Source organism: Mizuhopecten yessoensis, unplaced genomic scaffold (assembly GCF_002113885.1).
Source record: "Mizuhopecten yessoensis strain PY_sf001 unplaced genomic scaffold, ASM211388v2 scaffold6169, whole genome shotgun sequence".
Lineage (NCBI taxonomy): Eukaryota > Metazoa > Mollusca > Bivalvia > Pectinida > Pectinidae > Mizuhopecten > Mizuhopecten yessoensis.
The window spans coordinates 1,039,872-1,058,953 of NW_018406415.1; the positions used below are offsets into that span (position 1 = coordinate 1,039,872).

Sequence of the window (19,082 nt, forward strand, 5' to 3'; positions counted from 1 at the left end):
AGTATTTATCCAACAACCTAATTATTTTTATCAAAAACAAACAGGCTACTTATATTAATGGGCGATTTTAGAAACTCCAAACTCCATAAGTTTTGACACGAGTTTGTGATATTTGCAGTTTTTATTGAAATTTGTCATGTTCAAACTTCTTCAAAATTACAGAGACCAATTTTAAAATATCCTTCTTTCTTACAAAGGCCCTCAACCTATAATTGCTTCTGTATGACTAGAGATTTTAACAAATTCAAGAAGGAAATCACTTTTCAAGGCTGCATGAAGCAGAGCTAGATTGCATTGTTAATCTCGCTTAAAAAGAAAGAACGAAGTGAAATGTTGTGCCAGAAGATTTGATTCAGATGGTCCAATAAAAACATGCTTTGTTAGCATTTCACCATCAAAGCTCATTTATACAGGTAAAAGTGAAATAACTATGTTCACATACATAGCAAAACAAATACATTTATATTCTCATAAATTGATTAAATAAAATGTTTATACAATGTACAGTAAAATAAAATTATTGTGAAGGAGGCAAGATTTATGGTTTTATACAAAGTGGTTTAACTTAATAAAAAAAATTGCAGCTGAGGCAAGAAATACCCAAAGAAAAACAAAGATAAGGAAAATAACAAGGGGAGGTAATCTGATGGTACAAATAATTGGGTATTCATGTTAGATGCTGTAAGTATGCCAGATTGATCATAACAGATGTTATCAGCCGAAATGAACTTGACATTTAGGATAATATAAACATGGAGTGTCAGATGTTATTGAAAAAACAAGAGGCCCAAATGGGCCTGCATCGCTCACCTGGTATAAATCTCACTTGTAACCTTAAAAGTGATATAAAATGAAGCTACAGGCAGTATTTATGATTAAAAGTCATTCAAAAGAACCTGTTGAAAGATTCAAAAACGTTTCACCCCTGTGACCTTGAAAATCGAACAATGTCATTATGCTAAACAAATTTTATAGCCCTTCATGATCATCTCAGGATGCAACTCGCAAAATATCACCACCCTATCCTTTTGTTTATCATAATTAGGTAATTTAAATGTTTATACATAGTTGACGAAATGTGACCCTTCGGCCAGGTGAGCTAAAAATTACAACAAAAATACTCCCTTTATCCATAAATATGATGTGTAAAAAGAATGATCTATAGCAAAGAAAAAATCTTTAAAATGGAAAAAAAAACTAGAACACACTTCTTGAACTATGAGCCCACAATTATCACATTTTTATGCCAAATAATCACTAACACTGAACAAAATCCATATATTTATAGAATTACTCATCAGAACATCAAGTACCACCCCGAAATAAGTAACAGTAGCAAAATTTAAATTCCTACTTTTCCAAACTATGCCTGATGAACGAACACGAGTATTCGTCATATGAAGTTGTGTGAATTCTGTCACTGAAACAAGAATTCCCCTGAACCATAGAAGATAAATAAATATGAAGATGAATATATACATCTGTGCCATTAAATGTCTTCATTATAAAACTACAATGATATTTTCATGATAATCATTTATATCAAAAACACAAGGCAACTTCACATCATTAACATTCTTTACCAATTAACTTACTTGTAATAAAATTCCAATTTACCCTTTCACCACTGAAGACCATAATGGAATCATCCATATCAATGTGTGGTATAGTCTACTGAAGTTACATAGGGGTGAAAGGGTTAAGAACAAGCTTAAGCTGCATAATAAAAAAAACAAATAAAAAAAAAACCACATGTGGGAATGAATTATATTTCATGTCTTTACTTGCTAAAATGTGCGAGGAAAAGACTGTCCATGCTAAATTAGCAGGACTTGGAATGATGATTGTATAATGTGGGCTTTTTTTCAGACCAAATTGAAAATCTTAAATCTGTGATATTGCTCCTTAAATATAAGACTAGACAGACACTTATTAAATGTATAATTTTAGTATAGAGTGAACCTCCCTTTAAGACCACTTACATAAATAATCTGTTTATATAGACCACTCATCTATAGAGATCATCTGTGTATAAAAGTCATCCATCTCAATCACCTGCCTATAAAGACCACCTGTCTATAATGAACACATGCTAACAAAGATCATACCTTTATAAAGATCACCTGTGTAAATGGAATACATGCCTAGAAAGATCACAACTGTATATAGATCACCTGTCTATAACGACCACCTGTGTATATTGAATACATGCCTAGAAAGATCACAACTTTATATAGATCACCTGTCTATAAAGACCACCCTATGTTCCTATTAATACAATTCATGTTATAAATCACCTGTGCACAAATCAACCTACAAGTCTGTTTGAGATTCAAAATGTTAGAAATAATTCTACCCTGTCTATGTCTAGGTGAGGAGTGAATTAAACCTGTGCAATCTGAACACCAGTTACCCAGTAAATGAGGTAACTAGTGTATCTGGATAATGATGGTTGGTTTAGACAGTTTTTCACTGTATTAACACAAGAAAATGTCTTTCCAGTTGTCTCAAATGAATTTTATAGAAATATAAAAAAAGATGTATCCCTCTTTAAAAACTAAAATAAAGGAACTTTAAAAAAATGCTGAAAAAACTGGAATGTATTTTTGAACAATGTAGTAACTCCCAACTACAGAACAAGGATTGATTGTGAAATAAATTCCTAATAATTTCTAAAATCAGCTCTGCTTCCCGATTTCAAATTTTCTAATGAGTTCTGATGCTGTAAAGATGCAGGAGTCTAAAATACCAGCTACAGTGAAGGTTCCACCTACGATTGCACAAATCTACAAAAAATAATAAGAAAATTAAAAAAAATGATCACAAAATAATTCATTTGATCTAAATCAGAACATAATAATGCATTTTTCTTACAATTTCAAAAAATTCTAAAAATAAATATGTGGAATTTAATATTGTTGAAAATGTGTTTTTATGCTTTGATACTTTGTATCTTGCAATAAATCTTTCAGGCCTTGATGTTGAGTCTGAGTTATCTCCCTTATTTGAGCTAGATATGCATTAATAACATGAATCTCCTTTCACAAAAATGTTGCTTTTGGAAATGAGATTTAGGTATTTCACAATAAGGTAAGGTATTTCCTTCACATCAATGGTTTATTTATCAAAAACATTGGTTTAAAAAGATTCAATCTAAACAAATTAATTTTCTTAATGCATTGGAGTCAGTTATCTAATCTAAGATACCTTATATGAAATACAACGTATACTTACAGTGGTAAGGAAAGTGTAGAAAGGTTTCCTTTTCTCCTTGTAACGTACTGTGATTGGACTGAGATCATATCGGAACCAAATAGCTGGCATCACTCTACCACCATGTCCGTATTGTAACATGTCCTGTAAACATAGAAACAGGCAGTGAACTACATGTGTAGCCGTAGAGCATCCCTCTAACAGGCAGTGAACTACATGTGTAGCGGTAGAGCATCCGTCTAACAGGCAGTGAACTACATGTGGAGCTGTAGAGCATCCGTCTAACAGGCAGTGAACTACATGTGTAGCAGTAGAGCATCCGTCTAAACAGGCAGTGAACTATATGTGTAGCGGTAGAGCATCCGTCTAACAGGCAGTGAACTACATGTGTAGAGGTAGAGCATCCGTCTAACAGGCAGAGAACTACATGTGTAGCAGTAGAGCATCCGTCTAAACAGGCAATGAACTATATGTGTAGCGGTAGAGCATCCGTCTAACAGGCAGTAAACTACATGTGTAGCTGTAGAGCATCCGTCTAACGGGCAGTGAACTACATGTGTAGCTGTAGAGCATCTGTCCAAACAGGCAGTGAACTACATGTGTAGAGGTAGAGCATCCGTCTAACAGGCATTGAACTACATGTGTAGCTGTAGAGCATCTGTCTACACAGGCAGTGAACTACATGTGTAGCGGTAGAGAATCCGTCTAACAGGCAGTGAACTACATGTGTAGATGTAGAGCATCCGTCTAACAGGCAGTGAACTACATGTGTAGAGGGAGAGCATCTGCCTAACCGGCAGTGAACTACATGTGTAGCTGTAGAGCATCTGTCTACACAGGCAGTGAACTACATGTGTAGCGGTAGAGAATCCGTCTAACAGGCAGTGAACTACATGTGTAGAGGGAGAGCATCCGTCTAACAGGCAGTGAACTACATGCGTAGCGGTAAAGCATCCGTCTACAGGCAGTGAACTACATGTGTAGCGGTAGAGCACCTGTCTAACAGGCAGTGAACTACATGCGTAGAGGTAGAGCATCCGTCTAACAGGCAGTGAACTACAAGTGTAGCGGTAAAGCATCCGTCTACAGGCAGTGAACTACATGTGTAGCAATAGAGCAACCGTCTAAACAGGCAGTGAACTACATGTGTAGCTGTAGAGCATCTGTCCAAACAGGCAGTGAACTACATGTGTAGAGGTAGAGCACCCGTCCAACAGGCAGTGAACTACATGCGTAGAGGTAGAGCATCCCTCTAACAGGCGGTGAACTACATGTGTAGCGGTAGAGCATCTGTCTAACAGAGAGTGAACTACATGTGTAGCGGTAGAGCATCTGTCTAACAGACAGTGAACTACATGTGTAGCGGTAGAGCATCTGTCTAACAGGCAGTGAACTACATGTGTAACTGTACAGCATCTGTCTAAACAGGCAGTTAACTACATGTGTAGAGGTAGAGCATCCGTCTAACAGGCAGTGAACTACATGTGTAGCGGTAGAGCACCTGTCTAACAGGCAGTGAACCACATGTGTAGCGGTAGAGCATCTGTCTTACAGGCCATGAACTACACATGTATTAGTAGAGCATCTGTCTAAACAGACAGTGAACTACATGTGTAGCGGTAAAGCATCCTTCTACAGGCAGTGACCTACATGTGTAGCGGTAGAGCATCCGTCTAACAGGGAGTGAACTACATGTGTAGCGGTAGGGCACCTGTCTAACAGGCAGTGAACCACATGTGTAGCGGTAGAGCATCTGTCTAACAGAGAGTGAACTACATGTGTAGCGGTAAAGCATCCTTCTACAGGCAGTGACCTACATGTGTAGCTGTAGAGCATCTGTCTAAACAGGCAGTGGACTACATGTGTAGCGGTAGAGCATCCCTCTAACAGGCAGTGAACTACATGTGTAACCGTACAGCATCTGTCTAAACAGGCAGTTAACTACATGTGTAGCGGTAGAGCATCTGTCGAAACAGGCAGTGAACTATATGTGTAGCTGTAGAGCATCCATCTAACAGGCAGTGAACTACATGTGTAGCGGTAGAGCATCCGTCTAACAGGCAGTGAACTACATGTGTAGCTGTAGAGCATCCGTCTTACAGGCAGTGAACTACATGTGTAGCTGTAGAGCATCCGTCTTACAGGCAGTGAACTACATGTGTAGCTGTAGAGCATCTGTCGAAACAGGCAGTGAACTACATGTGGAGCGGTAGAGCATCTGTCGAAACAGGCAGTGAACTACATGTGTAGCGGTAGAGCATCCGTCTACACAGGCAGTGAACTACATGTGTAGAGGTAGAGCATCCGCCAAACAGACAGTGAACTACATGTGTAGCGGTAGAGCATCTGTCTTACAGGCCATGAACTACACATGTATTAGTAGAGCATCTGTCTAAACAGACAGTGAACTACATGTGTAGCGGTAGAGCATCTGTCTAACAGGCAGTGAACTACATGTGTAGCGGTAGAGCATCTGTCTTACAGGCCATGAACTACACATGTATTAGAAGAGCATCTGTCTAAACAGACAGTGAACTACATGTGTAGCGGTAGAGCATCTGTCGAAACAGGCAGTGAACTACATGTGTAGCGGTAGAGCATCTGTCTAAGAGTTAGAACCCCGGTTTGGCCATGCATTTACCCGCTCCTACTACATTTGGTGCCGGACCAACCTTTGTTTCAAGTACTAGGTGAATGCTTGACAAGGGGGAACCCAAACTTGGTTGTAAGTAGTGTTGTCTTCGTACATGTAGCTCAATTGGTAGAGAGTCCATCTAGAGCTACTTGGAGGGCCCCAGGTTCAAACCCTGGTCTAGCCTTGCATTTTTCAACTCCTACTATACAGGTAGTAGAACAATGTATGAAAAGACCTAGGCAAGATGTTAGTAAAATATGAGCTTCAGATAGGAATGAATTATCCAACATTACACTGTAAACATAAATACTTCTTCTCTGCGTTGATTTCATAACTTCAATTACTGTACTCTTTTTATCAATAAGCATTTTATAATTATCTGCCGCCATTTTCTTCCAAATATGAACTTAGTACGGTAAAATTTGATACGATTCTTCGATTGGAGTTTCAGTATCAATGTTGTGATAACTAATGCTTTGTTAATTTTCACATCATACGTGTAATTATACTTACTCTATGTGAATACGTATACTGGTAGGGAAAATGAACATTTCCTGAGATGTCTTCATACACAGTGGGAACAATCTTCACAATGTAGTCATGGGTGTGAATGGCTGTAAAATCAACATTGATTAATTCAACCATAGTCCATCAACACAAACAAAATCCAATTATTTGCCATATTAAGTATCCTGGAACAGCGGATGCTTTAAAATTTAGGTTAAGTGGCAAAGATGAAAAAGGTGTTATATACCACACAAAATGACATCATCTTTCACATTTGTCAACAAAGAATCGAAGGTACTGAACATTTGAACTCAAAAAATGTGTTTCTATGTACCGTTACTTCCTAGTAAGGATTCATGAAAAATATTATGTTCTTTCAAAACTGGAGGTTATCATGTGTGGGAATAAGAGTACATGTCTTTCTCCTTTGGGGCAAGACATGTTTGGGGGATCTTAACCGAAGGTGGGAAACTCTTCAGATGTCAAACAGGAGGCCTAGGTTTGCGAAATGTTTGACAACCTCTACATTTTTCCTAAGGTTGAGATCCTCTTTAAGATCCCAAGTGGAGAAACGACCTTTTCCTTATTCTGTTGGCCCAGTCATATAATATACTATGTTGACAATTTTTTCATGATCGCTGTCCGACTGCAATATTGCAGTTTTTCGTAAATATAGTTACCTCCCCTTAACTTCATTTAAGATATCCAGGTATAGCAATAGCATAACAACCTGAACTCCAGCTTTCAAATCTTGGTTTATGAATGGTGAATATTTACACTCAGAACTGTTGTTGATTATTTGTTGTTTATTTCAATTTTCATCATAGTCCTGTCCTGCAAGGCATGTTTTTTTTTTAAGAAATGATTTTTCAAAGTTACAATATATTCCATTCCAGAAAAATCTGTTTTCAATCTGTACTTACAATTTTTTGTCAGTAGAACAGGAATCTTTAATGCATATTTAATGTGACATCATATTACATTTTTTTTTATGACAGGAAAAATCCCCTTGTCTCAACCTAATTAGGGTAAGGGAAATATATTTCTGGTAAAAGTGAAGATACACCTGTCAGGTTTCAGAAAAGGATTTATTAGACATGGACTTCACACACAGTACATGTGTATTCTGCATAGTAAGTCATCTATGCGTGTGCTTGGTAAATTACTCACCGTTGGCTTCTCGTCTGTCAACATCTTCTAGAGGGTTAAAAGAACCCCTCACAGCCTGTCAAAGAAACAAAAACAAAAATAGAATAGAAATTGAATATGTTTATACAAATGGGAAGTGATATTAAGCGAAATCTACTGTAGAACTGAAATAAATCGTTTTCATTTTTTTATGAAAAAAAATCTGCCAACCACATTAATCTCAATTAAAAAAAAATCTGCACATCCTTTTTTACTATTTTTCTAATCATCAATGCCTATTTGAGTAAGTCTTTTGAATGTCATCGGCCCAAGAAATACCAAAGATCTTTTTACTTATATTTATATGTAAATTGGTTCTCCTTTATGGAGAGAATCTGTATTTCCCATTCTCTTGAAGGCGGCCATGGTAATTTTTATCAATGATCAAGGACACAAAAAACGATCAAAGTCGTGTGACTTTTTAATATTTTCACGATGAACCCCATATAGCTACATACAACTGGCTGACAAGTAACAATTGACTGAAATCTCCTGCCATCAAGTCACTTCACCCTTACTATGCTCAACCAACAAATGTGTGTCTGGATATTAAAAATTCTACTTGAGACAACTATCTTTTCAAATTTTCAAGATAGGTGAATTACTAGCACCCATGTTTTGCTACAAGACCTTATATAGGCTCAATTTACATGTGGGTCTAAAACTTTATTCATTTTACAACAATTATGAAACAAGTTCTTTCAACTTATATTAATCAGTCTTGTTGGCCCGGATGTTAGCGCGCGGGGGGGTCTTAGTGTGGGGGGGGAAACCGGAGAAAACCCACGTGATCGGGCAGGTGACCCTAAACCTTTTCGTGTCTGATCGGGGAATCGAACCTGTGGGTTACTAGCTATAGGCTAGAGATTTACTTTTTAACTTTGTGACTAGGATGTGTGCGAACCTACCTTGTCCGCCTCAATGTCAATGTCCATCCCGAATCGGACCTTTTGGATGATGTGTGTCATATCTGGGTTCTGAGGTTGAACTTTGGCTGAATGTGTCGACACATGAAAGTTTCCAGGAATCTGAATTAGAGTTGAAAAAATTATCAAACTACATTAAAGGAGTGAATATTTTGTGAGTTATACATAATTTTATGAACCTATTTATCCCAGCAACATACAGATATGACATTACAAAAATGTATTTCCACTTTGCTAAATTTCACAGTAAAATGTACTTGTCTTAACTGATTGGAAATGTTCTATCCTTAAACGAATATTTATTTATAGATAATACAGATTATAGATATAAGGATAAATAGATTTTAGAACTATTGCCAATGTGAAAAAATGTCCACGTTGCAAAATGATTTTAAAGGGTCACGATGCAAACATTTCCACAAGTGAAAATTTTCGCTTTCAAAGTACTTTAAGATAGATATCATATTACCATAAATAGATAATGACAGTTTGGACATGTAAAGCAATACAATTTTGCTTTTTAAAAGATATCTTGTCGCAAGCTTTTTCCTACTGACCAACAGATGCACACATGCATCCAAAAAGGCACTAACAAAGTGATAGCTATAAACCCTCTCCACTAAGGGGGGGGTATAACAATATAATGCAATAACTGTCTCTTCAATTTTAGGCTATCTGAAAGCTGTTGGTCTTTTTAATAAAATTTAAGTCACCATAGCCACAATGCATGTTCAATTTTACATTTCAGTTTGGTTTGATGTTTTTATTTAGCATTTGTTTTTGTCGACCATTTGTTGGCCCTAATGACATATATATCCTGTGTTGATGGGCCATTAAGCATTGTTAATGATATATCGTATTGTTTTGTTCAGATATTAATTAAACTGAAAATCAAATGTAAATGTGAATCAACCTCTCGTTACAATAAATTTCAAATACCACTGATACAATCTATTATAATTTATATGAAGCATTAAAGGTGACGATGGGGACACATTAATTGTCAAGTTATCAGAGTGACCTGCTCATTTATCCACACAACACTAATACTACAGATATAAACAAGGGGAGGACAAAGTTTACCTTATTGACAAGAAAATGGGATTCCATCCGACAGCCTTCACCACTTTCCGTCACCAATTCAAATTTCTGTGTGTTGTCCTGGAAACCCACCTCGTGTCTCCCCATGTCATCCTGAATATCTAGTCCAAGATCTGGAACAAAGTCAGCGTTCGTTTGTCAGCAATGTCTAGTAAATTGAACGGCAACTTAGTAAACAGCATGACTTAAGAGACAAAAAAAAATAATTTAGTTACTACCATTTCTCAATACTGAAATTTATAACAAATAGATAAATAATTTACATGAGTTTTTACAGCATTCATATTCAAACTAAACTTTTTTCATATTCACATTTACATTTTCACATTTACATTTTGTATTCACATTTACATTTTGTATTCACATTCACATTTTGTATTCACATTTTGCACTCTCACACATTTTGCTTTTAACATTATAACATTGTGTATTCTCACACTAACATATTGAATTTATATATTTTGTATTCACATTTACTATTTGTATTCAAATTTTGTAATCACATTCAAATTTTACCATAATCACATTCACTTTTGACTGTACTTACATTCACATTTTAGGTTGGGGAGAGTAATGTTGAGAAATACAGGAATCTTCTCTGAGTGTTTTACTGGATCTTCTACTGTCAACTCACTTGTCCTAAGATATAAATATGGCAGAGGTTTGCAGGACAATCTATATAATCCCAACGGTAAAATGGGCAAAAATGTTATTTTTTGCATCAATCCTCATAGCAGACAATAACAAAATATACTTGCATACCATATTATTTTAATAGCTTCAGGTGAAATAATATACATACAAGAGGTCAAAATATAGGTCACTGTGACCTACTCTTAGTGTGCGACACCCTGCTATCCCTTGATGTATCAGTATCATAATAAGTACATGTTAAACAGTACAGATAGCAGATACTAGCTGTGAGAACTGTAGCCCAAGGTCTAATCAATTTTTTATTATTTTGAAATTTTCCAATAATCTGAAATTCTCAAAATATCTAAAATTTAAAAAAAAATGATTGGACCTTGAGCTTGAGTTTCCGCAGCTAAAGAGATACTGACTGCATGAATACAAATATTACCTACAGGTGTCACATGTGTTGGACTGCTACCTACCAAACCACAAGTCTCATTTGTCTATAGTGACATGCACCTGTAATAATAGATCTAGACTGTCTTACAGGTGAGCAGACAGACAAGGCTAGTGCCTGTGATCAGGAATTCAGGAATCAACAAGAATAAAGTTTATCCTGTATATGAGTTAGTAAAGGCAAAGTTTAATCTATTTGACAGCTAACTATGAAATTTGTCCAGTTTAATGATAATTAATGAAGGTTTGTTTGAACGTGACTGTGTACTGGGATTGTAGAGACTAGTTGCAGAAACACATGATAATATTCCTGGGGACATGCATGTCTCTCGATAAATTGACTGTAACCACACACTGCTGTAGAGTTTAATATATATGCAGACCCCCCCTCTTATTTGGCATCATTTCCAAAGCTACATATGTATATTCAGAGTTGACTTGATGAATTCATCATTGGAGCAACAAAAAAGCGAAACTTCTCTAATCTGACCTTTAAATATTCCCACATCAAGCCTAATATGAACCCCTGAGTATTCTGAACTACTGTTATATATATATAACCCAGTACATTCTAACATCCTGTCTAATCTAGCACCAGAGTATTTTGACATCCTGTATAATCTGACCCCTGGATACTATCCTAAATATTGAAATCATGATTCCTGTCTAATATGACACCGGAGTAATCTGACATGTCTTATCACACTCCCAAGTATTCTGTCTAATCTGGAACCTGAATATTCTGACATGTATTTTAATCCAACAAAATGAAGTAATCTAGTCTCTGATAAAAAGTATTATAAAAGACTTGTCTTATCAGACATCCTGCATAATCTGACCTATATAGACATTGACCGATATGGTGTCATATTAGACAAGTTTCACTGCATACAGAGTAAAAGCTCTCCTTTCATGGTATCAATTCAGATATCTTAGACAGGTGGTTTTTTGTTGGCTTAGGTATATTTAATTTTGTGAGCATATGAAAGTATTTAAAACCATTTTTCTTCATTTTTTATCCTGTGTTTTCAAAGGTTTCATAATATCTAATGTTAATCTAAGTCATCTTGTTATAAAACATCTTTGAGGTATAAAAGAAATGAGTTGGTTTCCTGCAAGGGTCAAAATCACCAAAAAAGATTATTTATAGATTTTAGAGTATGTTATTCTTTCTGTTGGGAGAAGATACTCTAATCATCAGAATGTCTGCCTGAAATATAAAAGGCAGGAAAAACCCTGCCATGCAGACCCATTTTGAGAAATTATTTTTCCTTCAAAGCAAAACATATAGTTTACTTGAACTGAACTTTATGCAAATATATCTTGTCTTAATGAATATTTCAGCATTTTGTTGCCTTAAAAAGCAAACCAGCAATAGAATACATCAATGGACAAATAATACTTTTCTCGCACCTCAGACAGAGATATCCCATGTCATACCCCATGCTAGATTTTTCTATCTCGTCCGATCTGTCTTGTACCTTTACGTGACATTTCGCGGAATTTTTACACTGCGATGTATTCATCCACACATTAACTGCTTGATATTGACAATTTGCATTACAAATGTCCTGTTTTGTCGTTATATGTATAGTTTTGATGTTGTTAGATATTTGATTTTGTAGAAAAATATAATCTACACTGTGAAATACGTTGTAATCTATGTAAGGGCGGCCTACATTTTTACGCGGTAGCATTCAAATGTAGTGTTAGTAGTGAAGAGGTCATTATCATTTGAGGCCCAAGGCGGGATACTTACAGTTTTAAGCAAAATTGAATACATGTAGTTCTTTTCAAACTAATAGGTGCGAGAAAAAAAATCAATTACCTGTAACTGAGCAAGATCGGGTTTTCTCAGTCTCGGGCTAAGATTCTGTAACATCTCAACCTCGGCTATCGTCTCGGTTGGGATTTTGTTACAGAATCTTAACCCTCGACTGAGATAACCCGATATCGCTCAATTACAGGTAAAAGGTTTTATTAGTCCAGTTCAACAATATATACTTCAAACGAGTGTCTAAACACCTGTCCAGTATACTTCACAACAGCAAGGGAGTACATACTACATACCCGGTAACTGATTTTAGTATTTTGCATGCATTATACTCACGTTTCCACGCTTATAAACAGTGACAGTTCCGATAGAAAGAGAAAACATATAAATAGAACGCTGCTGATGGAAATACAGGCTCCTGTTAAGGTCGGCTGGGTCAAGTCCTTTGGAACCTTCCGATAGATGTCAAACCTAGAAACAAAACAGAAGGAAATCTGTCAGTCTCATCCCATTACATCAATACAAATATAAGCATACATTAGTATGTTCTTTTGGGCAAAACAATTTTCATAAGAAGTATGGGTGGGGGGAGGAGGTGGAGGAAGAAACACTTTCTATCCGTCACCTCTGGTCTTTTGAAAAGCTATAATACATGTATTTAGGTTGATATTATGAACCCTGTTACTAGAATACTTACCTGGAGGTAAATATATTAATTACTAGAATCTCCCCCTAATTTGAGGGTATGACACATAGAAACTTCCAACTAGAGGTGTGATTATGTTTGGTTGTCTCTCAGAAGGTAAGACAACCTGTTACCATATAATCACCCTGTGGTAAAGTTCTGCATGTTAACTCTGTAAAATTTCCTCCATATCTCGGAAAATGGTGAAGACACTTTAAAACATATAACGGTCATAGAAATAGCATAATGTACTCCAAAAGGAATTATTTACATTTTGCTATATTTGTAATTTGCCAGCTAGCTAGTACCTGCGTAGTGGTCAAGGTTAATTACTGATGTTTCGAGATACATGTTCTGTATAGGACACATGCCATTCGGCACACCTCGGCAGATCTACATCTAACGATGAAGGGTTCCGAGGTTAGCCGAATGGGGCACATGCAACATTTATTCTGGAACTTCTTCTAAATTAAATGGACCCGATTCCAAAAATCTCAGCATGAAAAGGTTTGATTTTACACAGTACACCGACATTAAAATTAAAATATGTTGACATCAATTGTTCCACAGATTATAATATCTGACAATAATGCTGAAATAGTGAGTCAATATAATTCTTCTATGCATTTATTTTCAGGGTTTTTTCAATGACAAGAAACTCCACAATGACAAGATTTAACTTAGTTTTTATTTTGATGATTGACAGCTAACATGAAATGTGTATGTAATTATAAATGATACTGGTCATTTATTGCAAATCATGAATCATAAATAATGGAAGCCAAGTTTTGAGCGAGTTTCATGTAGGTGTGTTTGGGGGATGTTAATCAAACTACACATTTTAATTAACCCTTTCACCCCTATGTAACTTTAGTAGACTCTACCATGCATTGATATGGAGGGGTCCATTATGGTCTACAGTGGTGAAAGGGTTTTAAACCAGCTAGTGGCTACACCACGGAAAGGTGCGTTCAATTTCTATGCAGGGCTCTGACCACAATTAATTTCCCCATATGTTCTTTCAAAAAAAAAACCCTTTAAATAATGTTATATAATTTTGCTCATATCAATGTCATATTGTTAATAGCATCTTCCAGTTTATATATAATGTTTGACCATTTTACCCCTCGGTAACTTAAGTAGACTTTAACATACATTCATCTGGATGAGTCCATTATGGTCTACAGTGGTGAAAGGGTTAACGATGGTGGCTAATTTGTGCCATTTCATTGTTTTGTATTTATGCCCCCAAAAAACATGATTTGATAACTTTTAATCTTGTTGCTTTGTCTTTTTGGGGTTAAAAGAGGAAAGAACAAAAAAAAGAATTGTTCATTCTCGTCTTTTTGGGAAGAAAAGATGAAAGAACGAGAATCAAGGTTTGTTAATTATAGTCTGTTTGGGAAAAAACAGACAAAAGTACAAGAATCAAGGTTTCTTAGTTAATTTTTCGTCTTCTTGGAAATCACTCAAATCAGCCACCATATTTATCAAAAACATGTTTTCTCAATAAACATCTATGAACATATGTATGTATAAATATTGGTAGTATGTTTAACAGCAATTTCTTTTTTAAAACATCAGAATTCCTAGTACATGTATTAATATTTAAGCAGGACCTGGAGAACATAAACAAATGATCTAATGGGAAAATGGCATAACAAGAAAGACTGTTGGCAAGTCACTGTATATCAAACATGTCACACGTTTTACATTTAAGGCACAATCTAGTTATGTTACATTCATCAGTGAACTTAAGGTGTTGACATCTTCCAACAATGATTAATTTTGAAGTTTTACTGACCTTTTCAACATGGTGTTCAATCTCCCCTGGCTTAGACTATTGCAACTAGATAATACTCTTCACATCTGTTCAGACACTGGGATAACTAAGATCCAAGTATGACTGCCCTAGCCTATAGCACTTACACTTCTTGAGAAGTATATCCTATAAAAACTATAACTTCATGTTAGATCTCAATGTGAATGTTTGACATCAACGCCAGACAAACAACATTTAATATAGTCTCATCAAGTTCTTCTCCTATGTCAAGGCCAAACAAAAAATACCTGTTCAGGTTTATTAAACTATGTAAACTACAAACAATTCTCTTGTAATGACTCTGAGGGTCCTTTTTCACACGTGAGCTTGGTGTTAAATAAAGGCAATTATCTGAACAAATGTTGAAGAGGTTTCTTCAGTGAGCTTCATTAGTATGTAGCTTTAGTACATGTTCATATGAAGTGGTGATTTATAGGTCAAATTTAAAACCAATCTCTTAAAATACAACACATATGAAAATACACAGTGTTTCTATCAATATCATGCTTTGCTTTACATTTTTAGGCAAAAACAAGTTCCATGTAACAGGACTGAAAAAGGGTATGATGGTAATGTTTTATTTTTATTTATTATTTGCTTATTAAAGAAAATTATTACAAAAATGATTAATCATAATTCTTCAGACCAACTTGTATTATTTTCTAATTGTATTTGTAAGTCTTTTAAATAATAATACGGGATTTAAATTAAAACTAGGGCCGGTTGGGGTACGTTAAACATGTTTTTTTGCCCTTATCACATTTTCTTCTTACACATAACATTAAGTAGAATCTGCTTTATGTTGTTTTGTTTTATTTATTTTTTTACCAGTGTAGTATTGTGTATTTGAGTTTATCACAGGTGCTTATATCAAATCTGCACTCTTCACTAAAACATCCTGGACATGACAAGTCAATAGCAGCTTGTAGAAGTACCAATAGTTGTATGGGTATCTTTGAGAATATGTTTGTGTTTCGTACCATTATAAATTTTAAAAAGATCCATTTCAATCCATAGTTTTACATTCAAAACGGCAAAGACAATACTATGTCGTCATTCTTTGAAGTCATATTCATTTCAAAATACATTTCAAAGAAACTGTTTTACCTATTTTGTAGAACACATTTTTTGCAGAAACAAGATTAATAGAATCTCTCAACCCCTTGGGGGTGACATAGGGGAATTTCAACCAGAGGGAGAAGCTTCTTAAGTTGAGAACTTAACTTAAGAATCTTTTCCCCGAGGGTTGAGATTCCCTTTTCTCACCCACAAGGGGTGAATGATTCTTTTTCTCTTACCCTGTTCACCCATTGTGTATCATATACAAAATGTAATGATAACGCTACATGCTAAATTCAGGGTTGACGTGACGTTGATGGATTTTTGATTTGACGTCATTGTATTGTTGAAGTGACGTCATACCATTGTTATGAATAGGGTGATCCCCCCGTCTCGACCCTAGGGTGAGACAAGGAAATCTCACACCGGTAAAAGTGTGGATACACCTATCCAGGGTAAGAGAACATGTTTTCTCGCACCTCAGACAGGGATATCCCATGTCATACCCGGTGTACTAGATTTTCTATCTCGTCCAATCTGTCTGGTACCTTTAAGTGAAATATTTTGGAATTTTTACACAGCGATATATTCATCCACACGTTAACATGCTAAAAAAGATCTGTAACACCCCAACCTCGGCTTACACGACCATTGGGATTGTGTCACAGAATTTTAGCCCTCACCTGAGAGAACCTGATCTTGATCATTTACTAGTTATTAGATTTTATTATTCTTAAATTGTTACCAGTTCCGTCAAGAGGCCAATGTCAAATGAAAACCATTCGTGAATTTTTGTCAAAAAGTTGAATTAATTATCACATCATGATTGGTCCCAAATTGCAGTGTTGCAAAGACCTGAACAGTTTCTGATCGGCAAAATATTCACATGTTATAGTTCATGTTGCTATAAGGTTATATCATTAACATTTTTGGTTGGTAGGTTTATAATATTTAAGTACTGCACAAAGAAAATATAAATATTATTTATGAACTGATTGAGCAAAGTATAAACAATTGATAATCATGCATGTTTTAATAAGGGGAAAAAAACACAGTATCTAAAGTCAGATTATCCCCAATCTTATTCAAATCAGCTAAATTTTCCCATCAAAAGAAATGATAATTTTTAAATAAGCTTTGAAGTTAATTTTCTTCAAAATCTGGATCACTCTAGATCTGTCGCAGATATGGAGAGATCAGGAACGATTCAAAGTGAGGCAGTCTTACATTGGCCTTTCAGGGTCACACTATTGTTCATGATGTCATCAAAAATCAATTCCATGAGGTGTCAGGGTCATGCAGGGTCACTGACGTCATTAACAATTCTGGGCTTCATATGCAAATGAGAAACTGGCAGACAGTATATTTTGGTTATATCATTGCAGATTATTTTGCTTGAAGAATCAAATGTGGTATTACATATCACAGGTACATTAACAGATGTAAAACTGATTATTTTACTAGGATGCAAATTTATCGATTGTCAAGAATAATTTCTATTTTGATAATCTATTCTAATGATGAGTATCTGATAATAACACAGTTTTGTAAATTTTCTGCTTTAGCTACAGTCCGTTTTAATACAGTTCCACTGATCATGAGCATGTCATGATAATACGGTTTACAAGATTTGCGTGGCATATATATTCAGTTTTGTAGGCTTCAATTTCTTCCTTTTATTACTTATGTTCTTGTTTCCACTCTACCATTGGAGAGAAAAAAATACGAATTGAAATGCAATTTGTTATGAATTTTTTTTTATTCTTTAAAGTAATTTTTAAATGTAGTCCTGTAGGCTTTATGCAGAGACGTTAATAGGTCTCTGCTTTATGATGTGCAATCTAAGATTATCTGCCATTGATCAACATAATTCATTAATTGAAATTATTAATGTCGCCATATGATATAGATGATTTATTAAACAAAATCAAAAACAAATAGGCCTAAACGAGAGACATGATGATGGAAACGTGAGTTATAAAGAAAATTTGATTCCCGGGTCGTTATAAATATTAGCATAAATCTATATAGATGCATCAACAAAAAAAAGTCTGTCGTATATTGTCGCATTACATGTAGCTATAGCCAGTCGGTAAGTAACACGTATGCAGTACGAGAGCGAGACATATTCTTGTCAACTTGCTGTGACAGTTCAAGACAGTTCCGGGGTCTCAGCTTCAATCTCGATCATTTACACGTATATCAGCAACGGCACATGTGGAATTTCCTGTAATACATACCTCCGAATGTCGAACTGCATCTTGTACGTCAATTTTATGTTTACAGCTGGCAAGTGAAAATGTGCCAACCGGTAGACGTAAAGCGGAAGTTACGTAGTTGTCTGGCGAATTCGATTGGCTTACATATAGAAAACGAAAGTAAGAGTGAGATTTTGACATACAAATGAATATGCATCTACTGTATTGTTAAAATATCGATATAGCCTATCTATATGTTTAAAGTAGTCGAGCTTACCGACAAGAAGCCAAATATCAAACCGATACAAATACAAAAATGTATTAGCAGGTTCGCGTTTATTTATTTTTGTTTTGTAAGAGTTGTCCCCCTTTGTTCTCCTGTATTCTTTCACAATCGCTTTTACCGGTTAAGCGGATTAGGAAGCTTAAAGGCCAAGGACGACCTAGTTTTAAATCCGTACGGATTCTTATCAGTAAGAGACGGAGTCGAGCAGCTCTTAACAGCAAACTCCCTAGCAGCAGCAAATTGTAAACACATACACGTGGGCATACATGTGCCAGGCCACTAGCTCATAACACGTCTTGGAGATCGCATGCTAAAATAAGGTCTACTTACTATATGGTGTGACATAAATCCCAAAATCATATTAATTTAGTTCTACAAACACAGAGTGATAACTCATAAATAAGACACAATCTTCATCATTCTGTTCCATATGTTTGATATGTAAGTATAGCTCAATGCACTATACACTTTTCCCCCTTTTGCTGTTCTTCATGCATTGGGAATGTTTTTCCGATCGAGAGATGTGTATTTACGGTCTACATTGGTGTTCCAGTGACACACTGCAATAACAGATCGTGTTTCATATTGTTTGTCACTAA

The 19,082-nt window shown here is 35.5% G+C and overlaps 1 protein-coding gene across 2 annotated transcripts; it reads right to left on the bottom strand.

Moving 5' to 3' along the window:
- Nucleotides 1–991: 991 nt before the first annotated feature.
- On the bottom strand, nt 992–18,322 carry LOC110451714 (endoplasmic reticulum-Golgi intermediate compartment protein 1-like). Of its 2 annotated transcripts, none has more exons than XM_021499853.1 (9): nt 18,240–18,322; nt 12,770–12,904; nt 10,118–10,209; nt 9,553–9,683; nt 8,452–8,571; nt 7,526–7,580; nt 6,362–6,462; nt 3,235–3,357; nt 992–2,786 (listed from the first exon to the last, which is right to left on the bottom strand). In XM_021499853.1, exons 1-9 carry the CDS (start codon nt 18,257–18,259, stop codon nt 2,679–2,681), a joined length of 885 nt encoding a protein of 294 aa, XP_021355528.1. In that variant the 5' UTR covers nt 18,260–18,322; the 3' UTR covers nt 992–2,678. The 2 variants fall into 2 exon arrangements, with proteins under 2 accessions (XP_021355528.1, XP_021355529.1); XM_021499854.1 differs by lacking the exon at nt 18,240–18,322 and adding an exon at nt 14,923–15,093.
- Between the last annotated feature and the right edge of the window lie 760 nt (nt 18,323–19,082).